Source organism: Staurois parvus, unplaced genomic scaffold, assembly GCF_062004578.1.
Source record: "Staurois parvus isolate SC_StPar_1 unplaced genomic scaffold, SC_StPar_1.0 ptg000839l, whole genome shotgun sequence".
Classification (NCBI taxonomy): Eukaryota; Metazoa; Chordata; class Amphibia; order Anura; family Ranidae; genus Staurois; species Staurois parvus.
The window spans coordinates 1742810-1758943 of NW_028318635.1; the positions used below are offsets into that span (position 1 = coordinate 1742810).

The following is a 16134-nucleotide window of genomic DNA, read 5'->3' on the forward strand; positions in this document are numbered from 1 at the left end:
GTATCTGCAGAATGTCATTTATGGAAAAAAATAGATACAATGTTTCAACCGCTGTATGGAGTGAATGTCCCAGAACTGTCATAAATAGTCTATTTCTGACAGTTCTGGGACATTCACTCCATACAGCTGTTTCAACCGCTGTATGGAGGGAATGTCATGGAACTGTCAGAAATAGACTATTAATGACAGTTCTGGGACTGTCCTTCCATACAGCGGTTGAAACATTGTATGTATTTGTTTCCATAAATGGATCCATTTATGGAAACAAATACATACAATGTTTCAACCGCTGTATGGAAGGACAGTCCCAGAACTGTCATTAATAGTCTATTTCTGACAGTTCTATGACATTCCCTCCATACAGCGGTTGAAACAGCTGTATGGAGTGAATGTCCCAGAACTGTCAGAAATAGACTATTTATGACAGTTCTGGGACTGTCCTTCCATACAGCGGTTGAAACATTGTATCTATTTTTTTCCATAAATGACATTCTGCAAATACACTTAGAGGAGCGCTGCAGATACACTTTTTGCCGGCTTGGAATTAATCTTATTTTCATCCTACTTCTTCTTCTTCATCCTCATCCTCATAAGAAGAAAAAGAAGAAGTAGGATGAAAATAAGAATAATTCCAAGCCGGCAAAAAGTGTATCTGCAGCGCTCCTCTAAGTGTATCTGCAGAATGTAATTTATGGAAAAAAATAGATACAATGTTTCAACCGCTGTATGGAGTGAATGTCCCAGAACTGTCATAAATAGTCTATTTCTGACAGTTCTGGGACATTCACTCCATACAGCTGTTTCAACCGCTGTATGGAGGGAATGTCATAGAACTGTCAGAAATAGACTATTAATGACAGTTCTGGGACTGTCCTTCCATACAGCGGTTGAAACATTGTATCTATTTGTTTCCATAAATGGATCCATTTATGGAAACAAATACATACAATGTTTCAACCGCTGTATGGAAGGACAGTCCCAGAACTGTCATTAATAGTCTATTTCTGACAGTTCTATGACATTCCCTCCATACAGCGGTTGAAACAGCTGTATGGAGTGAATGTCCCAGAACTGTCAGAAATAGACTATTTATGACAGTTCTGGGACATTCCCTCCATACAGCGGTTTCCGGCAAAAAGTGTATGTGCAGAGTTCCTCTATTCTGCAGATACACTTAGAGGAGCTCTGCAGATACACTTAGAGGAGCTCTGCACATACACTTTTTGCCGGCTTGGAATTATTCTTATTTTCATCCTACTTCTTCTTCTTCTTCATCCTCATCCTCATCCTCTTCTTCTTCTTCTGAGGATGAGGATGAGGATGAAGAAGAAGAAGAAGTAGGATGAAAATAAGATTAATTCCAAGCCGGCAAAAAGTGTATGTGCAGAGCTCCTCTAAGTGTATCTGCAGAGCTCCTCTAAGTGTATCTGCAGAATAGAGGAACTCTGCACATACACTTTTTGCCGGCTTGCAATTATTCTTATTTTCATCCTACTTCTTCTTCTTCTTCTTCTTCTTCTTCATCCTCTTCTTCTTCTTCTGAGGATGAGGAAAAAGAAGAAGAAGAAGAAGAAGTAGGATGAAAATAAGATTAATTCCAAACAGGCAAAAAGTGTATGTGCAGAGCTCCTCTAAGTGTATCTGCAGAGCTCCTCTAAGTGTATCTGCAGAATAGAGGAACTCTGCACATACACTTTTTGCCGGCTTGGAATTATTCTTCTTTTCATCCTACTTCTTCTTCTTCTTCTTCATCCTCATCCTCATCCTCTTCTTCTGAGGATGAAGATGAAGAAGAAGAAGAAGTAGGATGAAAAGAAGAATAATTCCAAGCCGGCAAAAAGTGTATGTGCAGAGTTCCTCTATTTCTGACAGTTCTCTCACAGCTTCTTCACATGTACAGTGGTTGAAACATCTGTATCCTAAATGTAAACTAATAGATACAATGTTTCAACCGCTAAACATGTGTTCCTTCTGTCAGAGAACTGTCAGAAATAGCGGAGCTCACTGCAGGGACACTTTTGCCGGCTGATTGGGAAATGTTCGATTCGCGCACCCGAAGTAGGCAAAATTTCGGTTTCGCCGCGAATCGAATATTTCCTGAAATTCGACTCGAATTCCGGTTCGCCTGGTTCGATTCGCTCATCTCTAATTAAGTCACTAAACTAACAGAAATGTGGAAATAAAGACTTCTGACTTTAGTGTAACACAGCTTCCGTGTAAGCCTTTGTGTCACTCTTAGTATAGGTTTCCTTTCATAGCAGCATAGCCTGCAGAGAGGCCTAGTTGTGTGGCAGGAATGCCTGGAACAACAAGCCTGCTAAAAAATATTACAAATCAATCGGTAGGGCAGGTCATAAAGTGTATTTCATTTCTTGCTGGAGTTCAGGAATGACAACCATGGAAGACAGTCAACTATCAGCTTCTAGTAGTCTAATGTAATTACAAATGATTACTAAGATCTGTTTAATAAGGTAACAACACATTTAACAATATCTTTTACATAGCTGTTACATTTTAAATATAGCTGAACTGAAAGGTATTGGGAAAGTTTTAAATCAATTATAAATCCTTCAAACTGTGCTTCCCACGAGTGCACTGCAAGTCCTGCTGCAGCAGAGAGGAGATTAACAACTTTATCAAACAACACTTTTACCCATTATATCTATTTTATAGGAATGCAGCTCTTTCCGCCTTATCGTTACAAAGAAATATTTTCTGACAAAGAGACAGGAAATCAAAGTACTTGTAAAATGTTATCTTACAAACACAAGAATGTTCCATTAAGTGACATGAAGGAAGCCATAAAAATGTTATTTTATGTACTACAGTGCACATCAAATAATATTCTGCTAAGTAGATCAAGGTGCCCTTGGGTATGTTTTCTTAAATAGATATGAAAGGATATATATATTACTCATAAGTAGAATATATTTTCTCTCAGATGTACACTAATAGAGTGAGTTATTGTGCATCAAAATTCTGTTTATTAATACAAATAGCTTACAGAGAATGATCAGCTAGAAAATGAATACACAATTCATCCATGACCCAAAATCACATTGACTTCAATGTCCTTAGTACAAACTGTTCTCTTTTCCAAAAAGATAAATTATACAAACAGCAATGGCTGCATTATTTTTGCATTCCACTGTCGTACGAGTGTCACTTGTATTTGTTGGAAGAACTGGAGGTGTATATTCAGTATCTTAACCGCCTGCGGACCGCCCACCCACAATGTGCTGTGGACAGGTGGCCTGTTCAGGCACAGCAATGCACCTGTACATAGCTGACCATTTCCGATTACAGGGCATTCACCCCCGCACCACCTTTACCAAAGACATATAGCAGAATATATTTTTGCCTAATTTTATGTAGAATTGTATTTATTTTAATTTTCTAATGTATTTATTTACATTTTTTATTGTATATGTTTTATAGCAGAAACTAAAAAATACTATTATTTTTTTTCACAAAACTTTCAGTCTTTTTTTGTTTTCATAATTAAAAATAAAAGCCCAGTGGTGATCAAATACCACCAACAGAAAGCTATATTTGTGTGGAAAAAGTTTGAAAAATTTCATTTGGGTACAGCTTTGCATGACCGCGAAATTACCAGTTAAAGTAGCACCATGCTAAATAACAAAAAATAGCCTGGTCATCAGGAATGACTGAGGTGACAACTGAAAGTCTCCTCACATGCAATACATGGAATCTGGAAGTCTCCTCAGACACAACTCTTGGCAACTGGAGTTTTCCTCACACATGACTCGTTGCATACAGAATTCTCCTCAGACACAAAAATGGCAACTAGAAATTTGCTCACACAGAACTCAACTGGAGGTCTCCTCACACAGAACGCATGGCAACTGGATATCTCCCCACACACAATACATGTAATCTGGAAGTCTCCTCAGACACAATTCTTGTCAATTGGAGGTCTCCTTACACATGACTCATTGCATACAGAAGTCCCCTCACACACAAATGGCAACTAGAAATGTCCTCATACAGAACTCATCAAAAATGGAAATCTCACACAAACTTCCTGGCATTTGGAGGTCTCCTTGCATATAATTAAAGTCAACTAGGAATCTCACACACAACTGATGGCAACTGGAAGTTTCTACAGAAGTCATGGCAACTGAATGTTCCTCACATACAATTTATGTTAACTTGAAGGCTTCTCAAACACAACTGATGGATACTGAAAGTCTCCTCACACACAACTCTCATACAGAATTTAGGACAAATGAAAGCTTCCTCATACACAATTAATGGTAACGTGAGTTTTACTCAAACACAAGAAATACATACTCATATCCTCATATGCTATAATGTTATCACAGACACAGCATAATAATATAAAACAATAAAGATCATGTTTGATCCTGGCTGAACAGATGCTATCTAGACAAGTTTGCCCCAACTGGATGATGTGGATGTTAACTTTTCAAAATAATAAAAATGCATCCAAACAAAGGTATTGCTACACTTAATGTAGTACCAAATGCTTTAAAAAGTAGACTTACTATGATTTGTGGATTATTGCCCAAAAGGTTAAAGGTAAACACACAGATACGCCTTTACATCCCTTGTAAATAAATACATCTGTTACACTACTTACTTAAGAATATAACTATATATAAGGTTTTAGAGATGGTAGACAATATATTTTTGAGATTACTTACTTTAATAGTGAAAAGCTTCTCTGAATTTTCTTTGCTGCATGCAAGAATGCATTAAAGCCAATTTCTGGATTTAAGATAATAGCCACTTTCTTCAGCTGCCACTGTGTTAAAGGTTTTGTGCCCAAGAGAGGGAGTCTCATCACACAACTCTGAAAATAATAGGAATAAAACAAAATGTATAAAAATCTCAAACTTGTCCTTGTTTGAAGGGTCATTAATGCATAAATATAATTAATGTGTTTGCCAGCAAAATTCTTTCAAGTGGCTCATTTAGGCTGGATTTACAGATGTGGTGCTGTTTTGAAGGTCCATTTTCACAGCGGATTACAAAGCAGTTGTACAGCGGTTCAAGACTGGTTCAAATGTGGTTCAGGACAGGAAGAGAGAAAACTGTGTTGAAATCGTGTTCAGAAACTGATGATGTGTGATTTTGAAGAGGTTCCCATACAGTTCAATAAGCCTGAATTCTCATCTGAACTGGACTTCACAGAAAGCGGACAGGACTCTTTTTTGGATTATCACTGAATCTACACTCCAGCTGCACCGGACATATGTGAATAGGCAGAACATAAAGTAATTTCACATGCCATGCGAATTGGATGAGGTTCAAAACACATCCAATTCGCATATATGTGGACCGACTCTTAATGGGCTTTCTTTACCTATCAGTGTATTTCTCTTGTCCAGCTGAGATGTTTCTTAACATATAATTAAGTTCTCTGCAAAAAACTGTCTTGATGTACAGTAAGAGCATGTTTTTACTCCTTTGCTACTTTATAAATAGCCAAAAAAGTAATGAACTTCTATGATGTGTATGCTAGATATGGGAGATGTTTAATATTCTACACACAAAATCATACAATCTATGCAATCTATGGACCACAATTTCAGATTAATCCCCAACTAACTAAGATGGACAGTTCTAGGATTAGTACATAAATAGAAGACTTGGGGTGTTGATCTTAAGTCAACAATGTGAATAATCTGTCTGTTGCTCACCCTTCAACAATTCAAACATTAAATATAGACCACAGCTTTGCAATTGACACAAAATATTAATGTAAATTCTAATAAAATATAATTTGTTGTAAAATACATATGTAGCTCATTTACCACTACCGAAATGCATGTAAACTCAGTTTAGCTTTTCTCTTATTTTTGCAGAACTGATCATTTCTTTTCTCAGAGCAATATTTCCCAAAGGGTTATGTTTGTGCTGCTCGGGGCACTAAAGGCCTTAAGGCAGTTGTTGCATGATTGAACATTATCCCTTAACAGCGCTGAACATAATCTCTCTGGAAGGCTATGATTACTTTAGATTTACACCAAAAACTTCTGTTCTTATTTCCTGTGTGTAAGAAGAAAAGGCTAAAGATATAGGTAACGCTAAATCAGATAAAAATACATTAAAGTACTGGTAAATTGTGTTCTTTTTAAAAAAATCTCTAAATACCTTTTTAACGCAGTGCTATGGAGCAGTCATGTCATTTTTTTTTATGTTGTCTTTCCCGAGCACCAGGACTCATCTAGGAAGGGGCTGCTAGTCCTTAGTGATGTATGTAATTTATGTCAAAGAAGAGGGGAAGAGCGATTGTAGAAGAATCCTCACTCCATCAAGGCAAGAGAGGTGGGGGGGGGCACAGCTTTCAACAGACTACAGTACTTATAGACATGCTGTGCCCTTGCAGACACGTGCAGACAGCATGACAAAAAGACGTATACTGACCATGCTGTCATGGATCAACAGCCATGGTTAGCATGGTCAGTTTACTCTCAGGAAGAGAGGAACAGGCAGGATCAACCAGTTATTATACAACATAGGAAGGAGTATTATTACACTATTACAAAGCATATTACCATGCTTAAAGAGACAATAGCACCTATTTAAGGTTTACAGACACTTTTATATTAAATGTTGTTACCTAAAATTATGTGGGATGTAGGAAGTCCAGAATATAATCCATTGGTTAAAACTGTTAATTATTTCTCAAATTGTAAGTTATTTATCAAATATTCTGATTATTTTACATATCAAGATTTCATTGCCATGACAGAAATTTGCAGTATACTAGCTTTCATCTTAGACATAAAGACCCTTACTTTAGGGTTTTGTGTTGCATAAAATATTCTCTCAAAAGCAAAGCTTAAAGTGTAGAAACCTACAAAGCTTTCAATGTAACACGTCCCAATACATACAATAGAAAAAAAGAAACACTAGAGGACCTATGCAGTATATTAGTGAACGTTATAGGCACCATATGAGACCACACTTGCTTACAAAAAAAAATAAATATATATATATATCATATTTATATGAATAATAAAATGGACACATCAAGGAAACATGTCCTTTTAAAATACACAGGGAAATACCCTAAATATACAGCCTCCACAAGGTATAACCATTACATTAATATATAAAATATGTTCACATCCTATCCAGCTTCAACGGTCAACGTGTTTCGCATATCGCTTCTTCAGGACCGTATATTTGAGGAGGCAGAACATTAATATCATAAAATATAAATATGGGCAGCACAGTGGCTAAAGGGTTAGCACTTCCACCTGGCAGTACTAGGGTCATTGGTTCGAATCCCATCCACGGCACCACCTGCCTGCATTTTGCATTTTCTCCCTGTGCTTGCATGGGTTTCCTCCGGGTACTCTGGTTTCCTCCCACACTCCTAAGACATGCTGGTATGTTACTTGACTCCTGTCTAAATTGGCCCTAGTATGTGTGTGTGTATGAATGCAAGTTAGGAACCTTGTTTAGATTGTACGCTCCTTGAGGGTTAGGGACTGATGTGAATGTACAATATATATAAGTAAGGCACTGCGTAAACTGATGGCGCTATACAAGTACCTGAAATAAATAAATAAAGAAAATGAATATACAACATCAATAATATTGATGTAAACACATAATCCACAAAAAAAAACAGGCTCACGTGGGTGGGGCAGATTGCAGAGGGACCCAGCATGACAGTGATGATGGAATAGGTCAATGGCGATCTAGGGTAAACCAAAAATTCTACAATGTATTTAGGTCATTTATATCTCCAGTTTTAAAGAGAAAAACTGAAAATATTTGTATATAAAGTACTTACATCCCAGCTATAAAAGCAATAGTCCTGCAATAATTCAAGAATGAGGTGGCCTCCGATGAGTACACATATCATTCCACCCCTCCTTGATTTAACATATCTCGTAGACATAAAAGTATAGCTTATTCGGATACAGCTACAAAATCCCACAATAAGCATGCTTTGAATTGCCAAATCTATTAGGCAGATGGTCCCTTGGGATGGACAATGACTACCCCCAAGTTACATTACCTCCACATCTATAACAGACACAAACCTTATTCCAAGTTGTAGCCAAATACTATCTCTTAAAATATCACCTGATATAATTAAGGTCAATGCACCTAAGCACCCTAGGTTTCGATCTGGGAGATATATATGTATGTGCTCCTTAACTTTTCTCTTCTACCCTACATGACCTATAGTGGAAAAATGCTTACATTAGACCAGCCACATCTAGAAATCAAAAGCCAGCCATATCATACATAAATATACTGTCCTCTTAGGGCATCCATGTATATAACTATCTTATGAATCACCATCCAACAAGTGCCACCGCCTTGACACCATGCCCCATCATGGGGTCCCTCCCTATACCCCTGCCACACCAATCATACACAGGCATGTCATAGCAGAGCGCTAGAGACAGGGCCTCCCTATACTATAAACCCCATAAGACTGAGTCAGAGGGGACATGTCCAGAGGAGGTCCCAAAACTGTGCACCAATACCACCACCAATGAAAATACACAGGGGTGGCCTATGAAGCACATATGTCTGCCCCAATAAAAAAACGACCATTTTCCCAAAGACGAGGAGCCAATTCCAACATAGATAAACAGTTGAATCCTATGTACTATATCACCCATAATTCAGACTCAATATCCACGTAAAAAGTCATACAAACATGTTCGAACATCACATAAAAGGGATATACTTAAAAGGTAACAAGTACCTAGATCTAATTCGGCTATCAAAAATTGGTAGCCGCCATATATTGTTCCATGGGTAATCTAGGAAAACTGTCACTAATCCAAGTTTATTGTTCTAAAAATGATTTGAAACTTATTGTTTCATTTAGACCTGGTTTGACTGTTGCTTTAAAATAATAGATCCTGCGTGTTTCTCACTGTAGGATACTTTTTTCAAAGTTCCCACCTCTAGGATTTACCTGTATTCATTCCAATGCTGCAAATTTACGGACTCTAGTATCATTTTTATTGTACAATCACACATGCCTCCCATTCGGGGTAGACAATAGGTTGTACTATAATATACATGGTCCTTTATCATATGCCAAGATTGGCGTTTTGTCTTGCCTACGAAAAAGGCTCCACATTCACAAAACATAATATATACAATGTCAATAGTCTGGCAGTCCACATACCGCTTAATAGCATGGGGAGTGCCATCAGGTAGAAAAAAAGATTGGTTCTCATATATCCAATTGCAAAAATTGCAAGTCCCACATTTCCATATACCATTTGGAGATCTATCATCTCGTTTTCCATGTTTTAAAGTGACTTTGGGTAACCCTATCTTTAACTGAATGTGGTCGCCTGTATGTGATTTCTGGAAAATCTTTCAGATATTTTTTTAAAATGTCATCATTAGTTAACAGATACCAGTGCTGTTGGATTATTCGCTGTATACAGTATATGGATGTTGTTTTGTATAGGAGGTGATAAGTCTTACTGTTTCTGATTGTGGCTTCTTTTTTGTTTAAACAGGACTTACTCTCTGCTCTGTACACAAACCCTATTGTAGGCTTTTTGAAGAATAGTATGTGAGTAGCTCCTAGCCTGTCCCGTAATGCATCTGTCTCTTATTTGAACTGATGTTCATTGGAGCAGATGCGTTGAAGCCTCACATATTGGCGTATATATAAGAGGCTCCGAAATTAAAGCTGTCAGCATGTACTATAGTGTGTCCGGCTGCAGGTTTATGAAATAAAGTATTTCCTACTGATCCGTCTTCCTGTACCATAATCTGGATGTGTAAAAAAGAAATCTGTCTACTAGCATGTTGAACAGTAAATTTACGGTTGAAATTGTTATTGTTAAGGGCCGTCATGAACTCCAAGAGTTCCTCCAGTGATCCTGTCCAAAACATGATCACTTCACCTATGTAGTGATGCCAGAGCATGATGTTTGTCTAAAATCTACCAAATTTGTCATCTGAAAACAAAAACCTTCCCTCCACCCTAGATACAGGTTGGCGTATGATTGGGCACAAGTCCTGATTGCCACTCTCTGTACCTGAAGGTAGTGGAAGCCATCAAACATAAACACAATACAAGTCAAGATATGCTCTAGAACAGCCAGAACAAACTCACTGTATCTTTGGGATTCCTGTGGTCTTTCTCTAAGGAAACAATTTACCACTGAAATTCTTTTTGAGTGTGATATACAGCTGTATAATGTCTCTATGTCAGTGGCAACCAATAAAGTGCCAAGCATTTAAGCAGGTCAGGTGTGTCCTGAATATATGATGGTAGGGATGTCACATGGGGATACAAATACGTATCCACAAGCTGGCTTACCAATTCCATGTGGGAACCAATCCCTGATATGATAGGTTGCTCTGGAGGATGTACTAATTTTATATGAGTTTTAGGTAAGGCATAAATCATTGTTGTACAGGGAAATATTACCAAAAGGGATTCATACTGTATGTACCTTTATTGATTACATCCTGGTAATAAGCCTCAAATAGAAGTTCAATAACTGCATTTCTGAAATTATGAACCAGATGTTCTGGAATGGTCTTATACCAATCACTATTGTTTAAACAATAACGATACATATGAATCCCTTTTGGTAAAATTTCCCTGCACATCAACATATTTGCATCCCCATTGTGACATCCCTACCAAGCACTAGCGAGCCCGCATGAGTGCCCTGATATCAATTGGCTTGCTATGGGGGCACTTTTGGGGGGGAAGTTAAGCCAGGAGCACCAGCATACCCAAAAAGAGAAGGATCAGGACTGCTGTTTGCAATAGTTTTGTATGGTAAGTATAACATGTTTGTTATTATTATTTTTAATTTTGATCCTTTGCAATCACTTTATCACAAACCTAACCCATAATCTAATCCCTAGCATTAATGAATCCCTATTCTACTTACATACCTCACCCTGTGTCAGGATCCACTTTAAATCAAAACAGAACACATTAATCTACCAGTCCCTCCCCAACAAGCATTGTACATACAGGCCTTGCCTCCTTCTGAGCAGCCATGTTTACAATGGTGGCTGGTGAAGCAAGGTGGAGGTAGTTGACCAGACAAGAGGAAGACTGAAACATTTTTAAGCATTATGTTCATCTTTGCAGCTGCAGGAGGTCACGCTGTCATGATTATGTCATGCTCTTAGCCATAGACTCAAAGACACCAGTTTAGTTTGAGTGGGTTATGTTATCGGTGTATAAAGGCAGAATCAGGGGTGATTGGTACTAATAGTAAAATTTTATTGAAATGACATGCAATATATAAAATATAAAATAATTTGATCAGAAGCAAGGCAGAAATGGCCTACAGCTTCTGGATGTTTAATAAGCAATAATCTATGTACATAGATGAATTACAAATGTGAGTGATGTTTTATCTGCCAACAGGATTTGTATTTTTTTGGTCCATCCAGTCCGGAGATTTTCACAGCACTGCCAAATAGCAAAGTCCTGCCTGGCAGGGAGGAGATCTGATCTCTGCTGCAGTTCCACTTTCTCTTACAGGTTTTCTCCCCACCCTCACCCTGTGACTTGACAGTGAAAGGAAAAGCATCACACTGATTAGCAAATGTCTTTTTTGCTCTGCTCTCTCTCCCTATTAGCATGCTTCTTGCACTGCAACACACCTGATTAGCTCCTTGTAGTGCTTATCCTTCCCCTTTTCTGAGCTCTGTTGTACAGGGACTGAAAGAGGTTGATTGCAAGTCAAAATTAAATTACTTTAAATTACTTTCTGACTAAATTTCAACCTTAAGTTAACTTTCAGATAAGGTAATATCCTGTATATATCAGAAATATACTATTAAAGGGGCATTCTACTCATATCAATATTTTAGTTGTGGGTGGACCCTGGAGAGCTAAATTACTCATTGCCTGCGTAACCTTTGGGGCCCTTGCTTCCAGTTATGAGATCTGGGAGCTCTAGTTATTGCTATGACTTCAGACACAGTTGAAGTGCTCCTGCGATAGTTCTAAATAGATAAAAAGTCTAGGATGAATTAGACTGCAGTAGATGGTGGACCTAGAAATCTGGGTAAAATTTATTTCTGTCTAAGGGTTGATGCACACCACAGAAATCCAGTTTGGATGCATTCCAGATGCATTTCTGCATGCACATTTTTTTTATGTGTTTTTTAAGCATTCTGCTACTTTTTCCTTCACCCTAAATAAGAACATCTGCAGTGCATGTTTGGTGCATTTAAGTGCGTTCTGGTACATTTTTGATGCTTTTAACTGTGTTTCAGTACAGTTCAGTGCAAAAAAATGCAGCATGTTCTACTTTTTCTTCTGGAACTGGAACTTACTGGAACAGCACTGGTGTGAACTATGCCATTGGAAACCATATAACCTACTATCCATGTGTTTTTCATGCAGAAATAAACGCAATAGACTGCATGTGGTGTGAACTGGCCCTCAGTTTCTGACAGAAATAATGAACTTGTAAGTAATTTAACATGCCATTAGCTGCCCAAGACTTAAATATTAGTATCAACTGGGTGGATCCTTTAACCTAAAGTACAAATAAAGAGTATGCTGTTTGAGTCAATTCATGGTTCTTTTTTAATTGAGTGCATTGCTAGTATATTGTGTTTATCATATACTGTTATAGCAGGTACCACTTTACCCCTCCCCGCTCTCCTCGTACACCTCTCACAAGCCTGGGGATAAACTACAGCCTCAGCATGGTCTGCTGAGGGAGGAGAGAGCCAGGAGCCTGGGAAAATGTCTCTCATGTCAGTGCTACTCAGGGACAGAGTGCTGAGAGGACTGTCCCAGGTAGAGAGAGAGAGACTGAGCCACTGGGAGGATACAGACGAGCTGCATTATGGACCAGAGTCACCCAGGAAGCTCAAAAGGAGTGGATGTATTCTGACTCAGATTGTTGTGATAGCGATTTATCCCTTGTGAGACCTCTATGCCTAGCCTGTATAAGCAGATATAATCACTGTGGACAATCCTTATCAGATAGCTGAACTCACCAATACTGTGTTCATCCAGAAGTTGCTTTATTCTGTACATGTGACAACAGGATACAGCAGAATGAATGGTTTCCAGTATTATGCGGTCAAAAGATGATACTTTCTGTAGCGTACTATGCAGAATACATGTGTCCCTGTTACATGTGGTCTGTTAGCTGCATCCATGACACAGGAAGTGCTGTACTCAAGAAGAAGGGAGGAGCTTCATATACAAAGGAACTGTGTCATAGATCTCAGGGAGGCAACATGAAAAACAAAGTGTATACCAAATAAGACCACTGGATGGCAGCATTACTAACTATAGAAATGTCCATAGAAAATGGTACAAAAAATAAACTATATGAATTCTCATGTACATTAACAAAAATATTAACTGTGTAACAGCATAGGATGTCCAATCAAAGGGATCATTGCTGTGGAACCACTGGGTCTGGTTAGAGGGGCTGTCAGCCATTATCTACTACTGTCCCTATAGACTGAGCCATTAGGAGCTGCTACTTCATAGCTATAACACTACCTGCAGGCCTTATTGACTGCCTCAAAGAGTGCGAGTGCCAACAATTAAAAAGTCCCAGAGTTTTAGTAGGCTCTAGAGTCAGGACTAAAGACTGCCCCTAACCTTTGGGGCCCTTACTCCTTTTTTTCTAGTTACAGAGGTACCTCTCAGGAGATGCTACACTGCACATCCCTTAGAGTGCACTCAAAACCAGTGTTATTATCATTCTCACTCCGGTTAAAGTTAATTTACATTTTTTTGCTGACTTGCTAATTTACATATTGACTATGGTTAGTGATATAGAAGTTAATAGTTTTTTTTACTACTTGGACATAGTTATTACTCAGTTTAGCAGACTGTGTCCTAATATGCATGCTGTATGTTCATTCATGTTTAAACTGCCATTTATTATAACCCATATCAATAGATTAGGTGTGTTAACCACTAAATGGATGTTTCTCTATTTACTGGTAGTAACCTACACCAAGGTTAAAGGTATTTTACACTTGTGTCTTTTTTCATGCTTGCAGTGAATTTCAATCAATCAGGACGAGGTGTGGTCAGGTGCTGATTGACAATCTACAGACTTGTGAATCAGCACTGACAATGCTGATAGCCATGTCGTTTGTAACATTTCATCCCACTAAATTGGAGGCAGGCAGAGCCTACATGTGAATAACATTGCTTCTCTGACTTCAGGAGCAGACTTCAGGGGCATTGCAGCATCGTTGCTACACCCTCACAGGAAGCTATATTAGGTAGACTTCACTGGCAAGCTCAAAGAATATTTGTGGGATTTTGCCGGGGGTCTAAGATAAAACTATCAGTGCAGAAGCAATTAAAATTAAGTGCCATGCTACTTAAGAAAAATTACTGCAGTAACTAATCAAAAGTCAGATTTTTTTTACTACATCACAAAAAAGACAGCTGAAATCAAGTAGGTGACTGTACATACTATTTTCCACTCTACATTCCATTCATTTTTATAGCTCAGTCATAGTCTCTGTGCCAGTGATATGAAATATTGATTCCAAATTTGTTCACTGCATATGCTGTCAAACACTGGCTTCCCTATTTCTCCTGCTAAAACATTTTAAATCACAAAATTGATTGTTCAGTAAAAAAAAAAAATATATGCTTTTTATTAAGTCAATATCTTTGCTTTGCATGAAATACCCTCTCTTGGCTAGAGAGCATGGTAGATTACCTTGTTCAAAGTGATAGTTGAGGCATAATTTTCGATCTGTATTTAAAAGTAAGCACTTTATTTACACATGAAATACTGCTTATTTCCATATTTTCCCCAAATGCCTAATTACTTATAAATGTGTACTAACATGAGCATTATCTTTCGTTATACATTCACTACTTCTGCTTGTTTGCTGATAGAGGAGCTAACAGATGGGTATTTTAGCAGAACGGTGACTGATGTGGAAAAGATTACACAGTTCTGCCATTCCAGATATTTGTATGCATGATATGGAAAAGCTCACAGCAAAAGAACAGACTGATAGGCTGAGCTCCAGGAAATGGCAGCAGAATAGGAAGAAGAAAAAAGTATTCTTATGAATAAATCAGAAAAGAATTTCAACTGTTAAATGAACAGTTTTTCTAAAAATGAAAATATACTGTAGACAAGATTGTAAGCTCTAATGAGCAGGGCCCTCTGTTTCCTCTTGTACCAAATTGTACTGTAACTGTAATGTCTACCTTCATTTTGTAAAGCGCTGTGCAAACTGTTAGCGCTATATAAATCCTGTATAATAATAATAGACAAGCATAGTTTTCAAATCATCGAGTTTGCTTAATTATAACATGTCACCTGATTCTATTAGTATGCATCTCTTTAAGTAGCAATATATCCTTTGGGTATATGCGTTTATTGTATGTGTAGATAAGGTACACTGTTAGACTTTGAAAAGATGCACTTTTTGTATATCAAAAAATAAAACACAAGCACCTAAATCATTTGATATACCACATACTTATACAACATAATTGACATGTGACAGATATTAATAAACACATAAATACCTACTGACACATTTCTGATCATATAGTCCTTTAAAATGGCCAGCGCCAGATCCAAAAATCCCTGCCACTTGTTTTGATAACTTTACCGACATGTGCGGGAAATTTCAAGAAATTTTTAATTTTAATTTCAATAATTTTTGGTTCAGTATAGATTGTATGCATACAATATAACTTCAATAGAATGTCACCCCACCTTTAGGCTGGGGTTAGAGTTAGGGTTGCGGCATAAACATCAGAGGTATGCTTGGGGTTAAACTGAACCGTGGGGTGGAGTAGTAAGGGGACGTTGAACAGGGGGAGAATAATAGGGGGGGTAGTGGGGAGGGGAAGGGTAATTATTAGAGATGAGCGAAGTATTCAAAAATTCGATTCGACTGATTCGGCGAATTCGTGGAAAAATTTCGATTCGAGTCGAATATATTCGCTGTGAATTTAACTTAAAAAAGGGTGTTTCTAGGCTTCAGAGAGACTTAATATTAGTGCTGAACACTGTACCTTTAATTTAAATGCCCTTGGAGTCTGCTGGGGAAGAGAAATAATACTGTCAGGCAGTATGACATGCAGATGAGTGCCGTCGATCTTAGAATCACCGCACACTTCACTCATTTGGCCAGTCACGGGGCCAA

At 37.9% G+C, this 16134-nt stretch overlaps 1 protein-coding gene across 1 annotated transcript in view; it reads right to left on the reverse strand.

Annotated features, from left to right (window-relative positions):
• Positions 1-16134, reverse strand: part of LOC149443674 (uncharacterized) — a 627829-nt gene that overhangs the window by 21079 nt on the left and 590616 nt on the right. The window contains 1 exon segment of the mRNA XM_089655378.1: positions 4689-4837. Within this exon segment, the coding sequence (XP_089511504.1) occupies positions 4689-4837 (149 nt within the window).